Here is a 21,713-nt window from a genome sequence, read left to right as displayed (position 1 = left end):
TAAAAGATATATATATTTTTTTAATCTAATTACAAATCTACAAATCTAATTATATTGAAAATTTTTTTATTTCTGTATTTTCAATAAAATAATAATATATATACATTATTTTAAATAACTTTACATAAATAAAAATTATATTTTATTTAATTATATTATAATCAAAATTAAATTTTGAATATATTTTGAAAAGCTCTAGATTTTATTATAGAAAAATATTTAAAATCCCTATACAAAAAGTAGTTATATTATTATGTATTTCATTTTATAATAATTTTATATTATTTTAAATATTTAACAATAATATATCATTCTTTTAATAAATTGAATTTTTTAATTATATTTTTAATGTAAGAAAGGATAAATAAATTTTTAAGTTTTATACAGGATAAATATAAAATTAAGTTTAACCATCGTAGATAGCGCTGCACACTTCCGAAATTATCCTTTTGCTGGAGGTACGATAATCGAACAAAATGGTAAGTATTTTGTATCCTAAAATTATTGATTAATCATTAAAGAAAATATATAATATGTATTTAAAATATTATTAATAATGTACAATTATCTTTTAACAAATATGATTTGTTGATATCATTTTCTTTTTATGCAATATTTATATTGATGTAGCATAAATTATTCATCTAAAAATATAATACTATTTAAAATAAAATAAAATACAAATAAAAATAACTATATAAATAAAACTACTATGTGAACTAATTTTACTCATTTTAAATGTTTTTCCTTAAAATTAATAATTAATAATTCCAATGAAGATAATGTTAAACAAAATATAACCTCAAAATTGTGTCATTGTTCTTTGTTATAGACGGAAGGTGCAGTTACAATTAGAACTAGAAAGTTCATGAGCAATCGGTTACTATGCCGAAAACAAATGGTATGTTTCATATTTTTATTATTTCTTTCAAATTAAATTAATATTTACTTACATTTTTTATTTATACTTTCATATCATTACACGTGTATAATTATATTAATCATTTATGTTATGTTATAGATAATCAATTAATAGATAAAAAATAGGAATGTTATAGATCATTATACTTTTATAAAATGATATCTTTTTCAGGTTGTAGATGTATTTCATCCAGGTCATCCATCAGTTCGAAAAACAGAAATACGTGAAAAACTAGCTAAAATGTATAAAGTTACACCAGATGTAGTTTTTGTATTTGGTTTTCAAACTAATTTTGGTGGTGGTAAATCAACTGGATTTGCATTAATTTATGATACATTGGATTTTGCAAAAAAATTTGAACCTAAATATAGGTTAGCTAGGCATGGACTATTTGAAAAACAAAAACAAACAAGAAAGCAACGTAAAGAACGTAAAAACAGAATGAAGAAGGTTAGAGGTACAAAGAAGAGTAAAGTAGGAGCTGCATCTAAGAAGGTAAGATAATATTGTAATTATTTTTTGTAAATTATTATATCTATTTACATCTATATAATTATCTATTATTTAATTAGCATTACAACTAAAGAATAATAAAATTTCTTTAAAAAATTTTTATTAAAACAAACAAGAACAAAAAATATATATATATATTTATTAATATTAATATTCATTTGTAATTTATATTAATATTTTCTATATATTAATTTTTTTTGTAAATATTCATTAAAATTAAATATTTTATACAAATTAAAATTAATCTTAATGAATAAAATTTTTTATTTATTTTTTTTTATTTTTGTTATTTTATTTAAATAAAAGTCTTGAAAATTAAGATATAAAATGAACAAGCATGTTTATATTTAAGTTCTATGAAAAAGAAAATATTATTATTTTTACTAATTATTGTTTTAGGTCTTAAGACATTTAAATTCAACAAATTTTATATATAATGTCTATAAAATATATATTTAAGTTTTGCATGCTATTCAGTGGTATACGCTTTTTATTTACATTCTAGGGAAAGAAGTAGTCAAATGCTCATCATTTGTACTACAAGTCTCAAGAGGGAACTTAATTATGATGCTCATATATATGGTCAGCATGCAAAAGTCTAGGTTTCAGTTTCCCTTTTATATGTTTTCTTGATTTCCCTTTTTTAGATTTGCTTGGATTTGTCTTGTATTATAGTCCTAATGTAATATAAATTTTAATGGAATTCTTATTTAGTTTAGTGCATATTTCATTTATTGTAAAAATTGCTTTTTAATTTTTTTATATTTAAAATTTTATAAATCATATTTAAAATGAAAAAATAATAAAATTATCTAATTTTAATTTAATTTATAATTATCAGATTATTGACATATTATCATCAAAATCATTATTTTTATCTTGTAATTATCATCTTATTTATTATAATTTTTATTAATTTTTAATATATTTTTTGCATTTGAATTGAATATTATAAAAAATTAAATAAAAAAATTTTTAGATAATCAAAGTTAATATATATTTTTTTTTAATATGTGATATAAAAATAAAATAGACATATAATACATATTAATTGAATATAATAGAATAATTTTGAGATAATTTAAATTAGTGTTAATCTTTTTTTTATTTAGAATATAAAATAAATATATATTATTAGCATTATTGTTATTATTTAAAAATATAAAGATATTTTATATAAAATCAAATAGAAAAACTTTCAGCTTATATTGAAGCTTTTTTTTTTTTTTTTTTTATTATTATTATTATTATTATTATTATTATTATTATATATCTATATATCATTGTATCTTATGCTTTTATTAGAAGTAGAATATTGTTTTGCATGTATGGAATGTAACATTAAATAATATTAAATTGAAAACATATCACTGATAATATTATTTTTTTATTTTTTATTACAGTAATCATCATGAAGACCACAATTTGTTCAACATGGACGTAAAAATTATTATAATAATTTATTATCACAGATAATTATGATAAGTTTTACGGAATAAAAGTGTACTCTTCTTGATGAAAAAATTGAGTGCAGTACTCTTTTTTTTTTTTTAATATATATATATATACCTTATTTGTATAATAGTTATCCATAAGCATTTGTTGTGAAAATGTTACATTATTATAAACATATTCTGATAACAAATATTCATTTTCATATAAAAATAAAAATATCTTAATTAAAAATTTTAATAAAACTGTAAAATTTAAAGAAATCATAAAATTTTATTATCTTTTCGGATGTTAGATTATCCCATAAGAACTTCTACTGATCCTTTATGAACAAAATCGTTATCAGCTTCATTATTTTTTGATTGTTCATTTGTTTGTTCAGTAGTTTGTATCGTTGTATCAGTTTGTTGTATCAAGATAGTCGTGAATAAGCTTCTCGGTAAAGATTTTGTAACTTCTAGACTGTTCGTAATTTCAGATGTTATTTCAGTATTAGTTTCGGTTGAGTCTTTTGGCTGAGTAATACTGGACAGTTGAGAAGTAACATCTAATTCATCAGAATTATATTCAAATTCATTTTGATTCATAAAATCTTTCCGAATAAAATACCAATTGCCAATTCGAAATCTCAAATCTTCATTAGAATTGAAAAATAAAGTAGCTGTAATTTATAATTATTGAAATTAACAAGTATAATGAAAAATTAATATATTTAGAATAATTTAATTTTATTTCAATTAATTTTTTATGTAAAATTTTTTATAAACATAGGAATCCTTACATAAATTTAATAATTGCCATTCATAATTTCTTACTCTGCTTCTTAATTCAAAAAATTGCTCATAAATTTGATTTTTTAAATTATAAAACCAATTTTTTATATTTTGAAAAAATTCATTGCTATATCGAAAATCTGTCTGTAATCCATGGTTTTCTATAATAAGAAATTTTGATTATTTACATGTTTTAAAATTATATATTAAAGTACATTAAGAAATAAATTTATAAGATGATTATGAAGATATTATATGAGAAAATGAAATCTTTTATAAATATATCTAAGTATTTAAAAAAAATATTATTTTTAAAATTTTTATATCAAAGTTTGTTGTTAACATAACATTAACAAAATGTTTAAAAAAATATAATACCTCTATCACAAGTTCCAATTGATGCAAATAAATCGAAAGTAGTAAATAATAATAAAATAACAAAGAAAAGACACATTTTTTTTTTTTTAATACTGATTATAATGAATAAATGTCTCTAATCACTGATTCAGTGAATGTTCGTGCTTTTATATACATATATTCCACCGGAAGAAAATACTTATTAGTACAACAATTTTATCGCGGATCAAGTATATTAAACAATATTGTTATGCAACTTTAATGACCTTGTTTATTTTGATTTTGATGTCATATAACTATAATATACAAAAAATATGACAAGATAAAGAAATAATACAAAATATTTTCAAATATATATATATGTTCAAAATATAGTACAATTTTAAAAAAATATTTAACGTATATAATATAAAATTTCAATTTACTGAATTGTGTGACACTTTATTAATTTAATAATAAATCAACAAAAAATCGTCTAACGGTTGATTGGATATTCATGAAGAAGTTATTATTTATGTAATAATTATTATTATCTGTTATATTATTATTCTGAATTATTATTTTCTTGTGAATTTTTGATTTATAAAAATTTTATTTTCTCATAGCGATTCGTATTTTTTTATAAATATGAATTCAATTATTCTTTATTTTTCCAGTAAAAGTTAATTAAAATTAGGATTATTTTTGATGCAGCAGAATGTTTACGAGTGACACAGAATATATATATGTATATATCATGCAAATATGTATATTAATTTTATTTTAAATTATAAAAAGAATTGAATTTTTTAATATAATATTACATTATCTTCTATATAATGGGCCAAAATATAAAAATCGAATATCGATTGTACAACATCAAAACAAATATCATGGTTTTTTGTAATTTCATTTTTCTATAACTATTATTTTTTATTTATTTATATAATCAATATATGAAAAAATGCACCAATATATATTTTTGCTTCATTGTAAATTATATGCAATAATATGAGCATTAATTCATTGAAAGAAATGTTATTTGTTTAATGATTTAACGAATATTATAATTAAATATTGTTCAAAACAATTAGATCATATATTTATAAATTTTTTTTGTCTTTATAAATATATATAATTTTTTGAAATTTTTTTGTAGAAATTTTGTGTTATATATTAAATGTTATTCTATTTTTTTCTAGCACATTTTTCTTTTTTTCGCGTAATTAAAACTAAAATTATTCAAAAAATTGTTTTGAGCCATTGTATTAAACTAGTATATAGTCTAAAGTTTGTTTGGAATGGCTAGTAAATTCGGCCACACGTAAAAGTGGATTCATCCATAGTGACACGTTTAATAAAATTATACTTAAAATTTTTACTATTAAAAATTTGTGATTTTAATTTAATTTAAAGCCTTCAGTGATATTTATTTAAAAATACATTATCATTATTTAAGAAACTTCTCTTTACATATTTTTTCTAAAAGCACATTTATGAAATTATGTAAAATTGTTTGGAATACAATTCAAACTTCAATGCACCTTTTAATGTAAGTAAAAAATTTAGATATAATTGATATATCATAATTTACATATATAACGTAGTTTTATGTTTTTATTTATAATTATAATTATATTTAAAATTGATGACAGGTTAGAAAGTTTTACTATGAGAAGATATTTGTAGTATTATATCGTAACGTAGCCTATTATTTAATATGAAGTATAATATTATTTTTATTAATTATAAAACTAAAAATATAAAACTATTAAATTTGAATAAATTAATTTATTTATATTTATAACATAATATATAATCTACATGATCTAATTCATAATCTTTCTAAAAGATTAAACAATTATAATTAATGAATTCTTGAAGTTAAATTATGTTGGTACACATGATATAAAAACTGACGAGCCAATATTTAAAATATTTTAAGATATATAATAATCTTGATTTAAAAATTTTTTGTATGGGAAAGAAAAAAATTAACAAGAAATTAAAATAATTTATAAATACTTGATAAGTACTTGATACTTAATAAATAAATTTCAATTTTCTCATCAAATAATAATTATTTATTAATATTCATTTTCTTTGATAATAAAATAATTTATTTTTATGAAAATATCTGTTTCATTTTATTTATATTATATTTAAGAAAATTTAGGAACAAAATTAATTTTTAACTATATTTTAATTTTTAAGTTAATTTAAATAAAATTAAAATATTTATTTTTAAAAAAATGTACTACTAGTATATATTAATATTTATCTCTTAATTTCTTTAATGAATAAAAAAAAAAGAATAAATTTATTTTTATTTACTAAATAAATAAAATTATTTACTATTTAATATATTTTGTCAAGAATTGATTAATCAGAATTAAGAAAATTTTAATTTCATTAAAGAAAATTTCTTTAAAAATTAATGTTTCATTATTATTATTAGATATATTAGATTATTAGATAATTTATTATCTATATATTATATTAACATAAATTATTTTTTATATTTAAAAAAAATAAAAAAATTGTTAAAATTTATACTTTAAATAAATATATCAATATGATCATTAAATTAAAATTAACCAGTATAATTAATGTATATAATATATAATATTTTCTCTTTATTGAAAACTCAGTGAAGTAGGACTAGAAAGAAAAATGGCTCGCTTCAATCGGTTTATATATAACTATATTCAAGATGTATTGATACTAACATTTGATTTAGGTTTTAATCTCTCACATTTTGAATTAAAATGTTCGAAAATGTATCTTCTGAACAAAAAGATGATCATTTTAAAGATGAATATTTTGAAGAATTTGAGCATAAACCATTACTAATAAGTATACCAAAAGTAGAACCAATATGTTCTAGTGTAACTAATTTAAATGAAAATATACTGAATGAGGTAAGTATATAATTATTAATATTCTTAATATTTTATTTCATATGTTTTTTTTTGTAACTTCAATATAACTTCATTTTTTTCTTTTTTCATTTATAAAATAAATCTATTGTGTAATAATTTTAAATATATTAGATATAGATAGTAATATTATTAAGAATTTATTGAATTCAATATTATAAAAAAAATATCACGACATAATGAAATTTTTAATTTTTAAAATAAGAAAGAACAGTCAGTTTACATCTCAAATTTTGGCGGGAATTTTAAATTTATTTACTTTCTTTTTTTATAATGTATTTCGTTCTAATTATATAAATAATAAAAATAATAATAAAAACGTAGGTTTATATTTGTAAGAATATTTTTAAAATAATTATTCAAATTTTTTTTGAATTTCAATATAAAAAAAATATAATTGTATTAAATGTATATAGTATAATAATTTATATTTTTAAAATTTTTTAAATTTTAGGATGAAAAAATTACATCAGCAATTCCTTTAATTATGCCATATAAAATAAGGGATCCTATTATTTTACTTGAAAGATGTGATAAAATATGGGAGACATTAAAAGTAATAAAAAATGTACAAGATAAAAGTAAAATTGATACACTTAATACATTACCATTAGAAATAAATTCAAAATCATTATATATTCAATATCAATCACCATTAGAAAACAGTAATGTTGAATTACCAAATTTTAAATTTTCTGTAAAATATAAAAAGAGATTATTTCATTGTTTAACATGTGGAAAACAATATACTCAAAATCGAAGATTGATATCTCATTCAGAAAAAGTACATGGTATTTGCATACCACCCAAACGAAAAAAATACACTGTTTTATATCAAAAACATAAATTTGATAAAATGAAAGAAAAAGATCCTAACATTATCGAAACAGAAGTAGATTCTAGTGGAAAAGTTTCGTTAAAAAAAGATGAAAATAGATTACATGAAGAAACATCATTACAATCAACATCATCATCAAATGATAACAAAATTATTTCAGATTTGCACTTAAGAAGAAAAAGAAATATCAATGAAATTATGTGTGGTAAAAATGAACAAGAAAAAAAAATATTAAATAAAGAATTCAAACAAAGTGAAAAAATAATCTCAGAATCTCATATATTTTTATTAACATGTATATTATGCAAAAAAACTGTAAATGATATAAGAAAGCATTTAATTGATTATCATAAAATTGAATCACCTGATTTTATGTTAAAGAATTTAAATGAAACACCTAATCATTTAAAAGACAAATTAAGAACAGGAGTTCCTAATGATGAGAATGAAATTATTGAAAATAAGAAAAAAGTAATATCAAATATACAATATTCAAATTCTAGAAAAAGATATAAAGTTAGTAATAATAAGGATTCGCAGGTTGATGAAAATGATACACGTCAATGTGATATTTGTCTTGGTCACTATAAAATTCGTAGTTTTTATACACATATGCGTAATCATCGTCAACGTGGAGAAACAAAAGAAAATTTCCATTTATCTGATAATAAATATTTAAATTCTCCATTATATTTAAAATCAAAATTAAATTCAAATGATATATCCAATGAAAATTCAAATAGTAATAAAGATAATTCAATATCATTTAAAAATAAAGAAAAAAAATGGCAAACTGAAGATGATATGCAAAATAAAGATAACATTAAGAAGACATCAAATAGAAATAATATTTGTTCCTGTGGTAGAAAATTTCGTAATCCTCATACATTATTTGTACATAAGAAAAATTGTACTTCAATAGATGAATTAAAACAACCAATTATAGAAAACAGAGTAAATATAAGAAACCAATATGTTATACAAAATAATTCTGATAAAAATTCTGAAATTGGAATTAGCATAACAATAAAGAAAAAAAATAATTCTTATGAAATCATTGATAGAAATAATAAAAATAAAAATAAAATGCAGGATTCCATTAATTCAAAATATTTTAATGCATCAAATATTTCAGAAAATAATACCCAAATAGAATTACAAGATCAATTACGAGATGAAACTTCAGAATTATCTAAATATAGTGAAAGACATAGTATTTTAAAGATTCAATCTGCTGATGAAGATATTGATATTGACATTGAAGAAGATTCACAAACAAATGATTTTTGTAAAGAAAAAGAAGAACAAAAAGTAAAAATAGATCAAGATGATGATTCTTGCCAAAAATCTATTAACTCAGAATTTTTGAAAAAAAAAATTCTTTTCAAACGTAATTGTAAACAATTTAATGGCACCAAAATAAACTTTGCTAAGAAATATAATATTTGTGTATGTGGTTATAAATTTTACACTAGAAGAGCTCTTGAGATTCATACTAATAAACACCATCCAAATTCGAATTTGATATGTGGTTATTGTAAAGTTAATTTTTCTAATGGTATTACATGGAATAAACATCAGTGTTCTGTTAATGAAGGAAAAAAATTTATTGATATACGCATGGAAATAAATTGTTCTTATTGTACTGTTTCTTTAAGTTCACATAAAAAATTTGATGATCATATAAAAGAAAAACATCATGATCCTGTACTGCCGTTTCAATGTTTTCGGTGTTGTAAACGATTTTCTAATACCTCATCTCGGAAAATACATTTTGATACAGATCATGCGGTAACTGTTTGTTCCTTATGTAATAACAAAATTTTTGATATTATGAAATCTAGGCATGAAGCATATCATTATGGACTTGGATTTCCTTGTCATATTTGTAAAAGAACTTATACCACTAAAGAAAATTTATTAAAACATACAAAAAGATGTCACAAATAAAGTGTCAGAAAGTATCATTTATGGCAAACAATGATTTAAATGCATAATATTTTTTATGAATTTTACAATTTATATTATATATTTACAAAAGAGAAGTGAAATACTTGAAAAATTATAATAATAAAAATAAAAACATTGAAATAATAATTTAAATAGATAATTTAAAATGAAAAGGAAACAAATAAATGAAATAAATATGACACAATTTATAATTTATTTTTCAATTTTTTTTTCTTTTTTTAATTAAAAAAATAAATAAATAACGATTTTTACAAGGAGATGTCACTTTATGATAATATATAATACATTAAATTTATTATATAAAAAAAAGATATATTATATTGTTGAATATATATATAATACTGTGTTTATATTTATGTCAAACATAAAAATAACTGTATATATAAAAAATATAGGTATAAGTAATGTAAAGATGAATAAAAAAGGTACATTTGAACTATCATTACATACAATTTTTATTTTTTAAGTATATAAAATACAAAATTGAATTGAATTTCAATCTTAATTAAAGTTTAATGTTTATTATAAATAAATACGATAAGACGAGTTACATTACATTTAACTTTTTTTTTTTCAGAAATAAAATATATATATATATTTCAATTGATGATAAATAGTACTATAGCTTTATTTATGTTAATTACCAAATATTTAATTATTAATTATTTAATTATCTCATGAAACTTTTTAATAAAACATCTATCTACAAAATATTGATGACACAAATGTTTAAAACTTTGTTATACACAGGTATTATTATCAAAAATATATTTTTCTTTTAAAGTCAATATTAAATTATTATTATTGATTGTAATAATTTTATTGACTATATGAATAAATAAATAAATAAATAAATAATATAAAATATAAGAAAATTTCTTTATACATTTTTTAAATTCAATATGACAAATTTAAACAAATTTATTATTAATTTATTACTTAAAATTATTCCTAATGTATCGTGACTCGTACTTTTAAATATTAACGAATAAATAAATATAAAGTAATAATAATAAAGTATAATTAAAATATGATAAAATTTTTTATATTTTTTTGTATTATAGAATATAAGAATTAATTATGAAATAAATGATATTTTTTATTTTTTTATTTACATTAAAGATTTTAATTAAGAAATATCATTTTATTTTATTATTAACGAAATATAAAATGAAATATTTTCATTTCTTTTTCTTAATTATTATCATGTTAGAATATTTTAATTAATATAAATTTTATATATATTTTTAGAAAAATACAAAAACTCTTGACGTAATTAAAATTAATAATTTATTTTATAATATTATAATAATAAATATGTAATAAAATTAAATATTTAGTGCAATCGTAAAGAATTAGTGTTATCAAAATTAAATGTAAATGTAATATTAATAATATTAATATTGATTTTGAAATAAAATAAATAAGAAAAAAACTTTTGTTTGAAATATTTAAAAACATAATTTCATTTTTATATCGTTTTGTAATATTTTTGATAAAGATGATTATAAAATGATTATAAAATGATTATAAAATCGATTTTATATAATATTCTTAATATTCTTATATGGAAAAACAATAATGAATAGATCTTTCATTAGACATCAGAGACATTATGACATATTAAAACGGATTAAATTTGGTGATGATTTATTTATAAATATTCTATATTTTTAAATATAGAATTAATACATAGGATAGATTCATTATATCAAATCGATGGTATTATAAAATATACAAGTTTTCTAAAAAAAAGTACTTCAAAACATATTAGAAAATGAAATATGTTCATATAATAGATATTCTAAAGATATTGCGAAAAATGTGAAAAATTAGATTAATATTTAACAATTTAATATACTTTAAAATGATCTGTTTAAAGTTCGAACTTTCGAAATTTAATAAAAAATATTTAGGCATATTTAAAGATAAAGTTAACAAATCAGTGGAATATTCTTTCAATGTTATGAATTGATTGATAGCAAAAGATACAAAAATAAATATATTTTTTATTTATGTATAGAATATTATGTATATTATTATATTATGTATAGAATAATGCAAAAATGATTAAATATGATTATTAAAATCATAGTTAAATTAAAAAATCATTATTTATAAAAAAAACAATCTTATTATTAAATTACGTATACATAACTAAATATAATATAAAATATATAAAATTTTATAAATTTTTCTATTGGAAAAAAACATTGTAATATTTCTTGATAATTAATTGTGATACAAAATTGATTCTATGCAAGAAATTTATCACTTAAAGTAGTAATAATAACAAATTTGTTTTATTTTTTTCTTTCTTTTTTTTTTTTTTTAAACCATTAATATGCATATCAATTTTTGATTCTTTTGTCTTCATATATAGATATTGAATTAAATATTATTTAAGTTAATATAATAAAATATGTATATTCAGTTTTACTTATAATTTTATGCTCTACGAAGTAGTCACAGTGATGGGAATCGGGAAGCTCGATTGAAAAGAGGGGATAGCCAGCGCATCTGAAACATGATCACCAGGCGTCGCTTCGAGCGTACCCGTCGCCATCGAAGTTATAAAACCGATCAAAGCCGTACGGAGTTTCTAGGAGGGTGGTCGCGTTACGCTCAGAACTTTCTTAAACAGACGAAATCTTTTCGACTAATATACATATATATGATTCGGTTCGCGCAACGGCGAAAGTAGAAAAAAATGACGGAACTTCGTGTGATTTGACAGTGAAGAAACACTTAATGGGAAAAGTGCCTCGGTATCCTGTGGTTAGTATTCGGGAATTCTAAGTATCGCCACAACACCCTGTAGCTCTTTGGTTAATCGCGTCATTTTTTGGTGCATCAGGATTCGATTAATATATGATTCTTCGACAAGGTAGCTTGCTTTGATAGATCACGTATATTGTATTCAGTCATGAAAATAATGAAAGAAACGAAGTTTATGAAAAGTTTTAAAATATTAATCATCAAATACAATGTGTAGTTTTATAGGAAATAAGAAACTAAGGCCGGCATAGTCAATATATGTGTACACAGTGACTCGGACAATAGCCCGAGGCAGAAATTCTGCTTTAGAGAAATATGGTGGATTCGTTTGATATCGATCACACATTGTGATTTGTAAAATCAATCCATAAATTTCAATTTTCAAATTTATATATTCTCTGGAATGATTTTATCTTCATTTTTATATATTTTCCATCGGTTTTGTTTTGTTTTCTCTTTATACAATGGATAATATCTAGTCAGACATTAATAATAATCGTTTTCGGAGTAATAACAGAATTTGTTTTCTTTTTAATTTCTTTTTATAATAAATATTAAATATATTATTAATATATATATATATATATATATATGAGATGTGAATTTTTTCTAGACTTAATGAAAATTAGTGAATTTTGATTTTGAATTATAGAATTTTTTCTTATTTAACACAAAGGTATAAAAGAAGAATAAGTTTTTTTCAAATTTTGTAATCATATTTTTGTCGTTACAAATTCTTATTTCAATACACAATGCTATTATGCTTTTGAACAAAGTTTTCTATACAAGTTTCATTCGTGTCGATGAAATATTGCTTATTCGAATATTTGGGAATCGAAACGATCATCCCGCGCGACACTGCTTTTATCACGGTAGTTCGCATACTTGAGAGGCGCGCAGTGCTCAAACGGGCACGGCCGAATCGATTTTCCCTGGTTCCACTACTGACGATAGAGCTACATGTATGATTACTCGAGTTCCTACCGGAAACTATTTTGCCCAGTTTCTTCCAATGAACGGTATTTCGTATAATCTGTCCGCCATGAATGGATTGGATTTGTAACAAAAGTTTTACACTGTTTGACCGTTAGTTCGATTAACGTTAGTGAAAACCGGCCTGTGTGAGATTGGCTAAAATTAAACCGTAGTTGAAAACGAGCTCGATTCGTGATGCAGTTAAAATGTGGATGGAAACGTTTACTTTCAATGACAATACATTTTTATTTTAATCTTCGAGAAATATGCATTGATCGATTAGTTCTCGATCGGTATATCTTGTGAAGTCTGCCTCCTAACGTGCTTGAACTAGCTAGTCATATACCGTTATACCACCCGTATCGCGCGGTGAGAATCCTAAAAATAGCGGCGACCAGTGTACGAAAATAATTCTACATTTTCTAATGAATTTCGGTAGCGTGTCAGCAAAAGAAAGGGCACGCTTGCTAACATGACATGTTAATCGAGTTAAATTGCAATCAATCATTTTTTTTTTAATTACTCGGAATACTCGTTTCTATAATATTTATAATCTGTGATTTAAACTCTGCGAGGCGATTCAATTTTTTGCTTTGTGTTACAGCCTTTAGCCTCCGAGCATAGATATACTCTTTTCCTATCGTTTTCGAAGTAGTTTCCAATAGGATCGATATTTTATAGATAGATGCGATAGTGTAGTGTAGCAAAGCTGACAGAAACGAAAGAGATAGGAGCAATAAGATCGGAAAGAATCGGCCAATCGGCTCGGCGATCCGTAGATTGACCCGTTTCTTCTGATCGACGATTCGCCGTCTCGTTTGAACAGATATCCGGATTTTGGCCAGCGGACCGACATTGGTAATCAGTGAACGGAAGGAAAGCTCGAGGCGTGGAACGCGAAAGGGTGAGATAGGGGTGAACTGGTGGAGGGTGAGGCTGAAGTGATGACGGGCGAGGAAGGAAAGTGCGGGGGTGGAACTGGCACTGGTGGGGATGCCGGTGTTGGAAACACGAACACGAACCTTACCGATAATGTGAACAATATTAATGCCAACGTACATGCGAATCTTAACGCCAACATTAATGTCAGCCAACAGAATGGAGGACCGGAAAAAGCGCCTGTCGTCGGCGGTACCAATGTGGAAACGTTACCTCGCGCTGGTAAACAGGTAAGAGAATTATGCCTCTTTTAATTTTAATCAAAAGATCTATCGTGACACAACTTTTTAAGCAAATATTTTATTATACGCAGTTTATTTATTATTTATTTTAAACCATACGCGAGTATCATATATGTCTCGGTTTTCTCTACTTTTTCCGTAACTAAGCACGGGCTCGGATTACGGAACGTTTACTGTATTTAAGAGAGATGAGTAAGTATCTTCCTTTTAGTCGATCTAGACCGACAGAGAAAGATTAGGAAACATAGGAAGTTTTGATGAAATGCCGTAATTTAATATTTATGAAAGAAAGATGACACTAGAAGCTGTGTATCCGGTTTTCAGTATACTTGCGGTACCGTAAGAAACAGGCGATCATCCCCTTGGCGCATCTAACGACAGTCAATGGATAATATTTATCCATGAAATAACCACTTGTATACAGCTTCTAATTATATTTTGTATTCATTTTTACGTAACAATTTGATTTTAATACGATTAATAGATTAAAGAGTAGAAAGGAGATTTAATAATTTTATAACTGATTTTATAATTCATTCATAATCTCCGTTTTAATAAGAATAGCACAACTATTCAATTTGCTCTGGTATTCATTAAATACACTCGATAAAGTTTCTGTTCAGATCGACCAGAGGGTACTTGTTTAAATTTAAATCAATCTAATCTGGTCAACAGAGATGATGTTGTAATATCCTTTGTTATATTATTTTAGGATATCCTTGTAAAGAATTCTTGATATTTAATTAAAATATAAAATATACGTAACATTCCTTGCTTTCGCAGCACATTTAATAAATTCGCTTTATTAAAACGTACGATTTCTTACTTTATTCGGAAATAGCAATTTAAAAAAAAGAAAATGTTTTTCTTTAAATAAAATACTAGTTTAATTTTACACGATAAATTTCAAGAATTTATATTAACTTCTTTTTTTTCTTTTTTTTTTTTTTTCGAATGAAAATTTTTCAATTATTATAATTGATACTCATCGTTAGATTCGTCAAAGATGACTCGGAATATTTGTGCTCGTATTTACAGTAAATTGTAATTATGCATACGAGAGAAGCAAACAAGAATTATAACCTTGAGTACGAAGAAGTCATGATTTTATTTAATCACAACATAAATTGCGGAAATAATGCAAAGAAGATAGTAAATATACATGGAAGTTAGAAGACTATCTATATAATGAGTTTTCCAAATTACATTTACTTTGCATTAATGTATTAAGTTTAATGGTTGTTCCAGCTCAAAGGTCATGGTTAACGTAGATTGTAGATTGTGAAAATTGTAAACAGAGAATAAAAGTTGTGCGTAGAAGATTTTGCGAGTCCAAAAACATTGTATGTATTGTACGATATACGAGAACTCGTTTCTATTTATAAACCTATTCGACTCCAAAATTAATTGACATTTGAGATTAAAACGAGTTTGTTCGTTAAAGTGTGCATTTCTGAACGAATGATCAAGCAGATGTGTTTTTACTTAAAATTACGATACGCGTGAAAACTTTAACGCAATACAAACGCAATACAAAGTATATATTTATTGGCACTGCCTGTAGGTAGTATCGTGTACACAAAAGTGTAAAAAAAACCATTTAGTGATTTTCTTACGTTTGGCTGAGTTATATTTTTCGTACGATTTTCTGAATGAATTAGTGAATCGGAACGGTATTTCCAGAAAAAGTAGCGTGTTGTAAAATACGCGAAGAAATGTGTATGGACACGAGCCAAGCTCTTTTACGTATCCTTTCCTCGAACGCATTTTATATTCTCCTCGAATATTAAAGTAGCCATGTAAAACAAAGAAATTTTCAAATTCTCAAAAAAATAAATAATCTTCTACTTCTTTGTCCTTAAAAAAATGAAGAATTTCAATATTTATCACATTATATATATCATATTATATTTTTGGTGGCTTGTCAAAACTGGAGTTGTTTTATCACAATTCTCCTTATTGCTTATGGAGTTCTCTGATAAAGATTGCATAAACCAGACGGTTACCATATTGGCGATCATTTATGATTCGTACGTGACTCCGTTTATCTACTCGTACAGTTTCGACTCACGTAAAATTACGTCATAATCCCATCAGTACGGACCCTGTAAACGGATCTTCGTAAATGGACCTTCATTCATGCTACGAGGCCACGGTTACTATCTCTAATCGTTTCAAGCGTAACTCTCCATATAGTATAAAAATACTTTTGTATTCTTATTGCGATAAAGCAAACTTCGTACGTTCGGATCGATCAAAAAGCATCGAACGATGTCACTCGTATAATAATACAAGATTTACCTATTCGAGATCTCTATATATACATATATATTTTTGTTTGTTCACGTTTGAGGAACTTGGATTAAACATTTCGATAATAGTACGTACGTACAGAGTACGAGAAGATTGCTAAGTTTATTGGTCAGATGGTAAATACTTGAACAAACGTGTTCAGCCAGAGAACACATCATTCTCCATCAGTGTAATAACGGAAGTTGAGTTGCTATTTACCTTGACTTGTGCAAATTGAATAATTGATGTTTAACAAAAAAAAAAAAGTACGAAAGCGAAAGATTGAAATGTGCTGCAGACGTCAAGTTCTTTTTTTTTTTTTTCTTTTTTATATCGAACATAAAAAGTGTGTAAATTTACGATTTGCTCACTTTAGTTCTTCACTTTAAATACGGAACTTCGTAAAGACGAATCGATGTTCGATCTTACATCGCGAAAGGGCGTAATGGCGATGACGAATGTAGGTCATCCGTGTACTTTATCCAAGATGTATTGTGCCTCGTTACTTGTGACATTCACCGATACGACCGTTATAATTTTCATGGTCTTCGTGCAGGGAAGCGAAGTATTGTTCGCTGCATGACACATCGCTCTGCGTAAATGCGTTTATGAAAGTAAGCGCGTAAAGACATGTGTGACGAGTCTGGGTTACATCTGATTGCTTGCGACAATGCGACGCTGTGTAACGCATAACCCACACTTGTTAGAAATATGTGCGTTTCTTTCTTTTCTTTCTTTCTTTCTTTCTTTTTTTTTTTTTTTTTTTTCATTGTCCCCTTCATCCGGTTGCAGAATCTGTTTAAGAAATCACAAATCGTGTAATTTCTATGGTAATTAGAAAGAAAATAGGATTTAGAATATCATTCGATGGAAATTTCGATGCAAATTTTATTATATCGCCTGTTACAATGATAATCGTTCCTTCAAACTAATTTTCATTATATTTCATTATCCATGAAATTATTCGATTTCCACGAGGGAAGAATGCCCGCTACTTTAAACAGACAAAAAAAAGAAAAAAAAGAAAAAAGAACAGACAGTTCCCATCCATAGCGATCTACAATCTTTAGAGAAATACGTTATATAGCCATTAATATCAATTTCCTGTACGTGTAATTGTTATTTTTGCGCCGTGAATTAATGACGCATGACGATCGTTAAGTTCAGATGCAAAAGCAATAGTAACCGTAACTAATATACATACACGTCTCCTTACGTGTCTCCGTAATCTTGACATACATACCTATTACCTACGTCTCGTTTCAATTCCGTTTTTTTTTTCCTTTCTTTTTTTTTTCTATCGCGTTTTTGCGTCACTTGCTACTAGGTGCATACGTTTCACCGTCTTTTCCGGAGCGAGCGATAATTAATCCGCCTCGTAAAACGCATATCTATTGGAACGTCGTAATAGCAATTGTAATCGCGAGGGGAGGGAAAAAGCTTTGAAGTACGAAGAAGAAAGGAGTCCCTTTGCTTAAAGGGAGCGGACCAATTAAAACGGCTCTCTGCGTGCAGTACAATGGTAATCGTTGCTCGAGGAGCACGGCGCGTGGCCTTCGCAAATTTCGTACGTTCGTTAATGTAATCAGCCTGTGATAATGCGTTCACGCGGGTACGCGCAATTTTACAGTTTTCTACTTTCTCGATTTGTCAACCGTGCATGGAACTGGGTTGCGAAACCGCATAAAGAGACGCGCGAACGCAAGCGATCCAGGCTCATCTACGTGTAAAGTTCCTTCCTGGGGTGGAGACTGAAAATAAACGTTTTTGCCTCGACATGTTGCCTCGTATACACCAAGTATCGAAGTATCGTCGACGCTCGAGCAGAGAGCTTGAAGCTTCGTTTCCACCGCTTGAACTTGTTCGAGGCGCGTATATATGTACAAGTGCACGGTTGAGGAGGGGGGGGGGGGAGAGGAGGGAAAGTCGTACTCTTGCCGCGTTACGGTGTTCAACTTGTACATTTTTACACGACGTATCTTTTATTATCGTGTCAATGTTATGTCGGGTGTTAAAAAAATGAAGGTCGACGAAGGTGTAATAAAATTTCTGGCCAATAAAAAGGAGACTCGACTTTCTTTTCCCTCGCGATTAATATAATACTTATGCATCATCAGATCGTATACAGGGAGAGAAGCGTATACTTTCTCGTATAGATTTAAAGAAGGGATTTCTCGAATGAAATTTGGCACCGTGCCTCGGATGCGTACTTATGGACAGACACGTAATATATCGGAGACGACGCCAGTGATTGACCCAGTTTAATAAAGTCTCATAAAACGCTATCGTCATTAAAAGCTTTATAAGTAGTTTGAGTTATTCATCAGGCCCAACAATCGACCACGATGTGTCATCAGCATAAACCTAATTAAATTATTAAATCGTGACGGCCTCGACGAGATGTCAGCCACCTTCTTCGAGTAGTCGTTTTAATAGATGTTGCTCCAATCAAGTTTGACACTTGTGTGACCCTTTCTAGTCCTCGTTTTATATATGATTCGATATCATCGCGACGAAATCCTTGCTTACGTTGCATACTTTCCATTACGTTCTTCATAATTTAATTGTACAATGACTCCAACTCCTCGAGGATGCAGGGATCATAATTTGTTACGTTACCCTATACGGGGTGTAATGATCGAAAAGGGTGGATGAAGGGTTCTGGCCTTTTCTTGTGCACTTAATACTTCCTCATCTGTTTTTTTTTCGCGTATGTTCGACCCGGTAACCCGACTGTCACCCTTTTCCCGATCCTCTCACCGCTAAACTGGGGTTCGTGGCACCCCAACGTCGTTTAATTTAGCCTCGAGAGTTAAGAGAAGCGAACCCCTCTCGTACAAGTGAACGTTTTCAAACGATTTTCGAAGCCTTCGTCGTTTTGCCCCCTCTAATTAAGGAATCCGAAATTTATTTCCTTCCTCAACAAAATATCTTCGAAAATATTCTCCATTCGAGCTCCATCGAGAATGAAAGAGATATCACAATTTTTGTTTTAGCAAAAGTCGATCGAGATATATGCGATGTTTAATCGCATATATATAATACACTCCTTCGATTAAAATTACCGCAATATAGACGCCCACGATTCAACTGTTTATGCGACGTTTATGCAAAACGGTTAATTCGTAAAATATTTTTATGTACAATATGCATCGAATGCATTGGATAATGTTCCATTTACATAAACGAACATGTTATCTACGTTTCACGTAGTTAATGATATGGAAATGTGTGCATTTCCTTCCATATGTATATATTATATATATATATATGTGTGTGTAGTAAAATCGATCGCGATGACGTCGTTTCCAATGTGTCTATTAAATGTGTTTGTCGCCAATTTGTCAATGACAACCAGGTTGAATGCCAGTTTACGGATAAAGGAAAGAAACGAGTAGAAAAATAGAAAAATTATTGAGCGGAGTTTATCGTGGATGCTCCAATTCCTTCTCGAGCAGAATCGCGTTATAGGAAATTAGATTTTCACGTTAAACGGACGCGTATCGCCGATATATTCGTTATATTTTTTTCGTGAATGAATTAAGAAAAAATGGCGCTGCTTCCATAAAAGTTGAGTTATTAAATTATAATATCGAACGAGTGATTATTTATAATCGTTTATTTTCCAATTATCCATTAATCGGTGCAACAACCTATATTGATCGGGTAAGGTTAGACACTTGGAGCAACAACCTGCATCGATTATCGTGCGTTAGGTTGGCTATTTTTTTCTCTATACGCGGCGACTTAATCAGATAATATCAATTTTGTTCCTCCTTAATGGAGGAAATTGTAAGGTCGAGACAAGATAGAATTTTAAAGCTTCTCTCACTTAAATTTCTTCCATGCATTCCTTTATTTTATCCGTGGATGTAATATCAAGTGTACTTTTACGTAAACGAGTGATTCGATGCATCTGAAGCCCCAAGTGTCTTTATCATGTTAGACAATTTGATTAAGGAATCCGATTGCAGAAAATTTCAGATATCCCGTGTGTCATTTCTATCTAGAAGTATTTATGCGCGCAACTGGATTTTTATTAATTATTAATTATTATATATATATATATATAAAATATTATAATATCGTAAATATGGAATGGAATTTGATTAAAAATTTACGAAATACCGTCGAATTTTTACTCTCTACAAGATAAGAATTTCATCATCATTCTTTTGGCATTTCATAACGTGTCGTTTCGTTTAAAAGCGAAAGGAAAGTTCAATAAAATAAGGTATGAAAATTAAAACTGACAAGATACAAATATATGTATCTCTTTCAAAAATCGAAACTATAATCATCATATACATTTCTCACGTAAAAAATAATTTCTTTACTGCTCGTTTGAATTATACCATCCGTTCAATTTTAATCTTATATAAATTCAACATTTTTTTTTTTTTTTTTTGATATAATTCGATCGATAATCCAAAGATTAAAATGGAGCATAATTTTACATCATAATAACGTTCGTGTTCGTGTTCATAACTGGTTACTCGAAAACGAACGAAGACAAATGTGCGCACAAGGAGACAGAGAAATTGTGCCAGTAGGCAAAAAAGAACTCGCTTATCGGACAAGTAACAGATTCAATTTTCGCACGAATCCCTTCATTGTTCCCCGAACACGAGCGATCAGCATATTCGAGGTATCTATCTCCGCCACGGCATGCCGAGATGTTAATTAAGCAACGGTGTCGATAGCAATTGAGCGATAGCCGTAGAGCGAGGTGAGATAAGAGGG

General features: G+C 25.9%; 4 protein-coding genes across 19 annotated transcripts in view; 3 read left to right on the top strand and 1 right to left on the bottom strand.

Moving 5' to 3' along the window:
• Positions 1-419: 419 nt before the first annotated feature.
• RpS24 (ribosomal protein S24) lies at positions 420-2,959 on the top strand. 3 transcript variants are annotated; one of them, XR_001112246.3, is made up of 5 exons: positions 420-479; positions 833-901; positions 1,094-1,417; positions 1,941-2,017; positions 2,839-2,959. XR_001112246.3 is itself a non-coding variant. In XM_003694550.4 (4 exons), exons 1-4 carry the CDS (start codon positions 477-479, stop codon positions 2,839-2,841), a joined length of 399 nt encoding a protein of 132 aa, XP_003694598.1. In that variant the 5' UTR covers positions 420-476; the 3' UTR covers positions 2,842-2,959. The 3 variants fall into 3 exon arrangements, 1 of the variants encoding a protein (XP_003694598.1); XR_015290814.1 differs by having other exon boundaries at positions 1,941-2,037; XM_003694550.4 differs by lacking the exon at positions 1,941-2,017.
• LOC105735730 (uncharacterized) lies at positions 2,803-5,352 on the bottom strand. 2 transcript variants are annotated; one of them, XM_012487751.3, is made up of 3 exons: positions 4,039-5,352; positions 3,669-3,821; positions 2,803-3,548 (listed from the first exon to the last, which is right to left on the bottom strand). In XM_012487751.3, exons 1-3 carry the CDS (start codon positions 4,112-4,114, stop codon positions 3,184-3,186), a joined length of 594 nt encoding a protein of 197 aa, XP_012343205.2. In that variant the 5' UTR covers positions 4,115-5,352; the 3' UTR covers positions 2,803-3,183. The 2 variants fall into 2 exon arrangements, with proteins under 2 accessions (XP_012343205.2, XP_086759762.1); XM_086903636.1 differs by having other exon boundaries at positions 2,810-3,549; positions 3,640-3,821; positions 4,039-4,221.
• On the top strand, positions 5,272-10,189 carry LOC105735742 (uncharacterized). The gene is made up of 3 exons (XM_012487784.3): positions 5,272-5,548; positions 6,737-6,917; positions 7,390-10,189. Exons 2-3 carry the CDS (start codon positions 6,765-6,767, stop codon positions 9,721-9,723), a joined length of 2,487 nt encoding a protein of 828 aa, XP_012343238.1. The 5' UTR covers positions 5,272-5,548; positions 6,737-6,764; the 3' UTR covers positions 9,724-10,189.
• A 2,190-nt stretch (positions 10,190-12,379) lies between these two features.
• Positions 12,380-21,713, top strand: part of LOC100871617 (uncharacterized) — a 77,831-nt gene continuing 68,497 nt past the window's right edge. For all 13 annotated transcript variants that reach the window (XR_015290805.1, XR_015290804.1, XR_015290803.1 and 10 more), the window contains exons 1-2: positions 12,380-12,522; positions 14,324-14,666. Coding sequence is in view for 6 of the 13 variants with exons in the window: in XM_086903626.1 (XP_086759752.1) it covers positions 14,442-14,666 (225 nt within the window). In the remaining 7 variants the exon portion in view is untranslated. The remainder of the gene's footprint in view (positions 12,523-14,323; positions 14,667-21,713) is intronic.

This window comes from Apis florea, unplaced genomic scaffold (assembly GCF_048593485.1).
Source record: "Apis florea isolate Af1SG1 unplaced genomic scaffold, ASM4859348v1 contig_2293_pilon, whole genome shotgun sequence".
In the NCBI taxonomy this organism is placed as follows: Eukaryota; Metazoa; Arthropoda; class Insecta; order Hymenoptera; family Apidae; genus Apis; species Apis florea.
The sequence above is the reverse complement of the archived record's forward strand: the minus strand, read 5'-3'. Positions and strand labels throughout refer to the sequence as shown.

Bases quoted from the DNA above. Each gene is read 5' to 3' on its own strand.
- RpS24 (XM_003694550.4), top strand. The intron at 902-1,093 runs GTATGTTTCATA...TATCTTTTTCAG, and splicing joins TACTATGCCGAAAACAAATG to GTTGTAGATGTATTTCATCC.
- LOC105735730 (XM_086903636.1), bottom strand. From the start codon at position 4,114: ATGTGTCTTTTCTTTGTTATTTTATTATTATTTACTACTTTCGATTTA. The intron at 3,822-4,038 runs GTATTATATTTT...TTCTTATTATAG, and splicing joins AATTGGAACTTGTGATAGAG to AAAACCATGGATTACAGACA. The intron at 3,550-3,639 runs TACATAAAAAAT...TTATAAATTACA, and splicing joins CCTATGTTTATAAAAAATTT to GCTACTTTATTTTTCAATTC.
- LOC105735742 (XM_012487784.3), top strand. From the start codon at position 6,765: ATGTTCGAAAATGTATCTTCTGAACAAAAAGATGATCATTTTAAAGAT. The intron at 6,918-7,389 runs GTAAGTATATAA...TTTAAATTTTAG, and splicing joins ATGAAAATATACTGAATGAG to GATGAAAAAATTACATCAGC.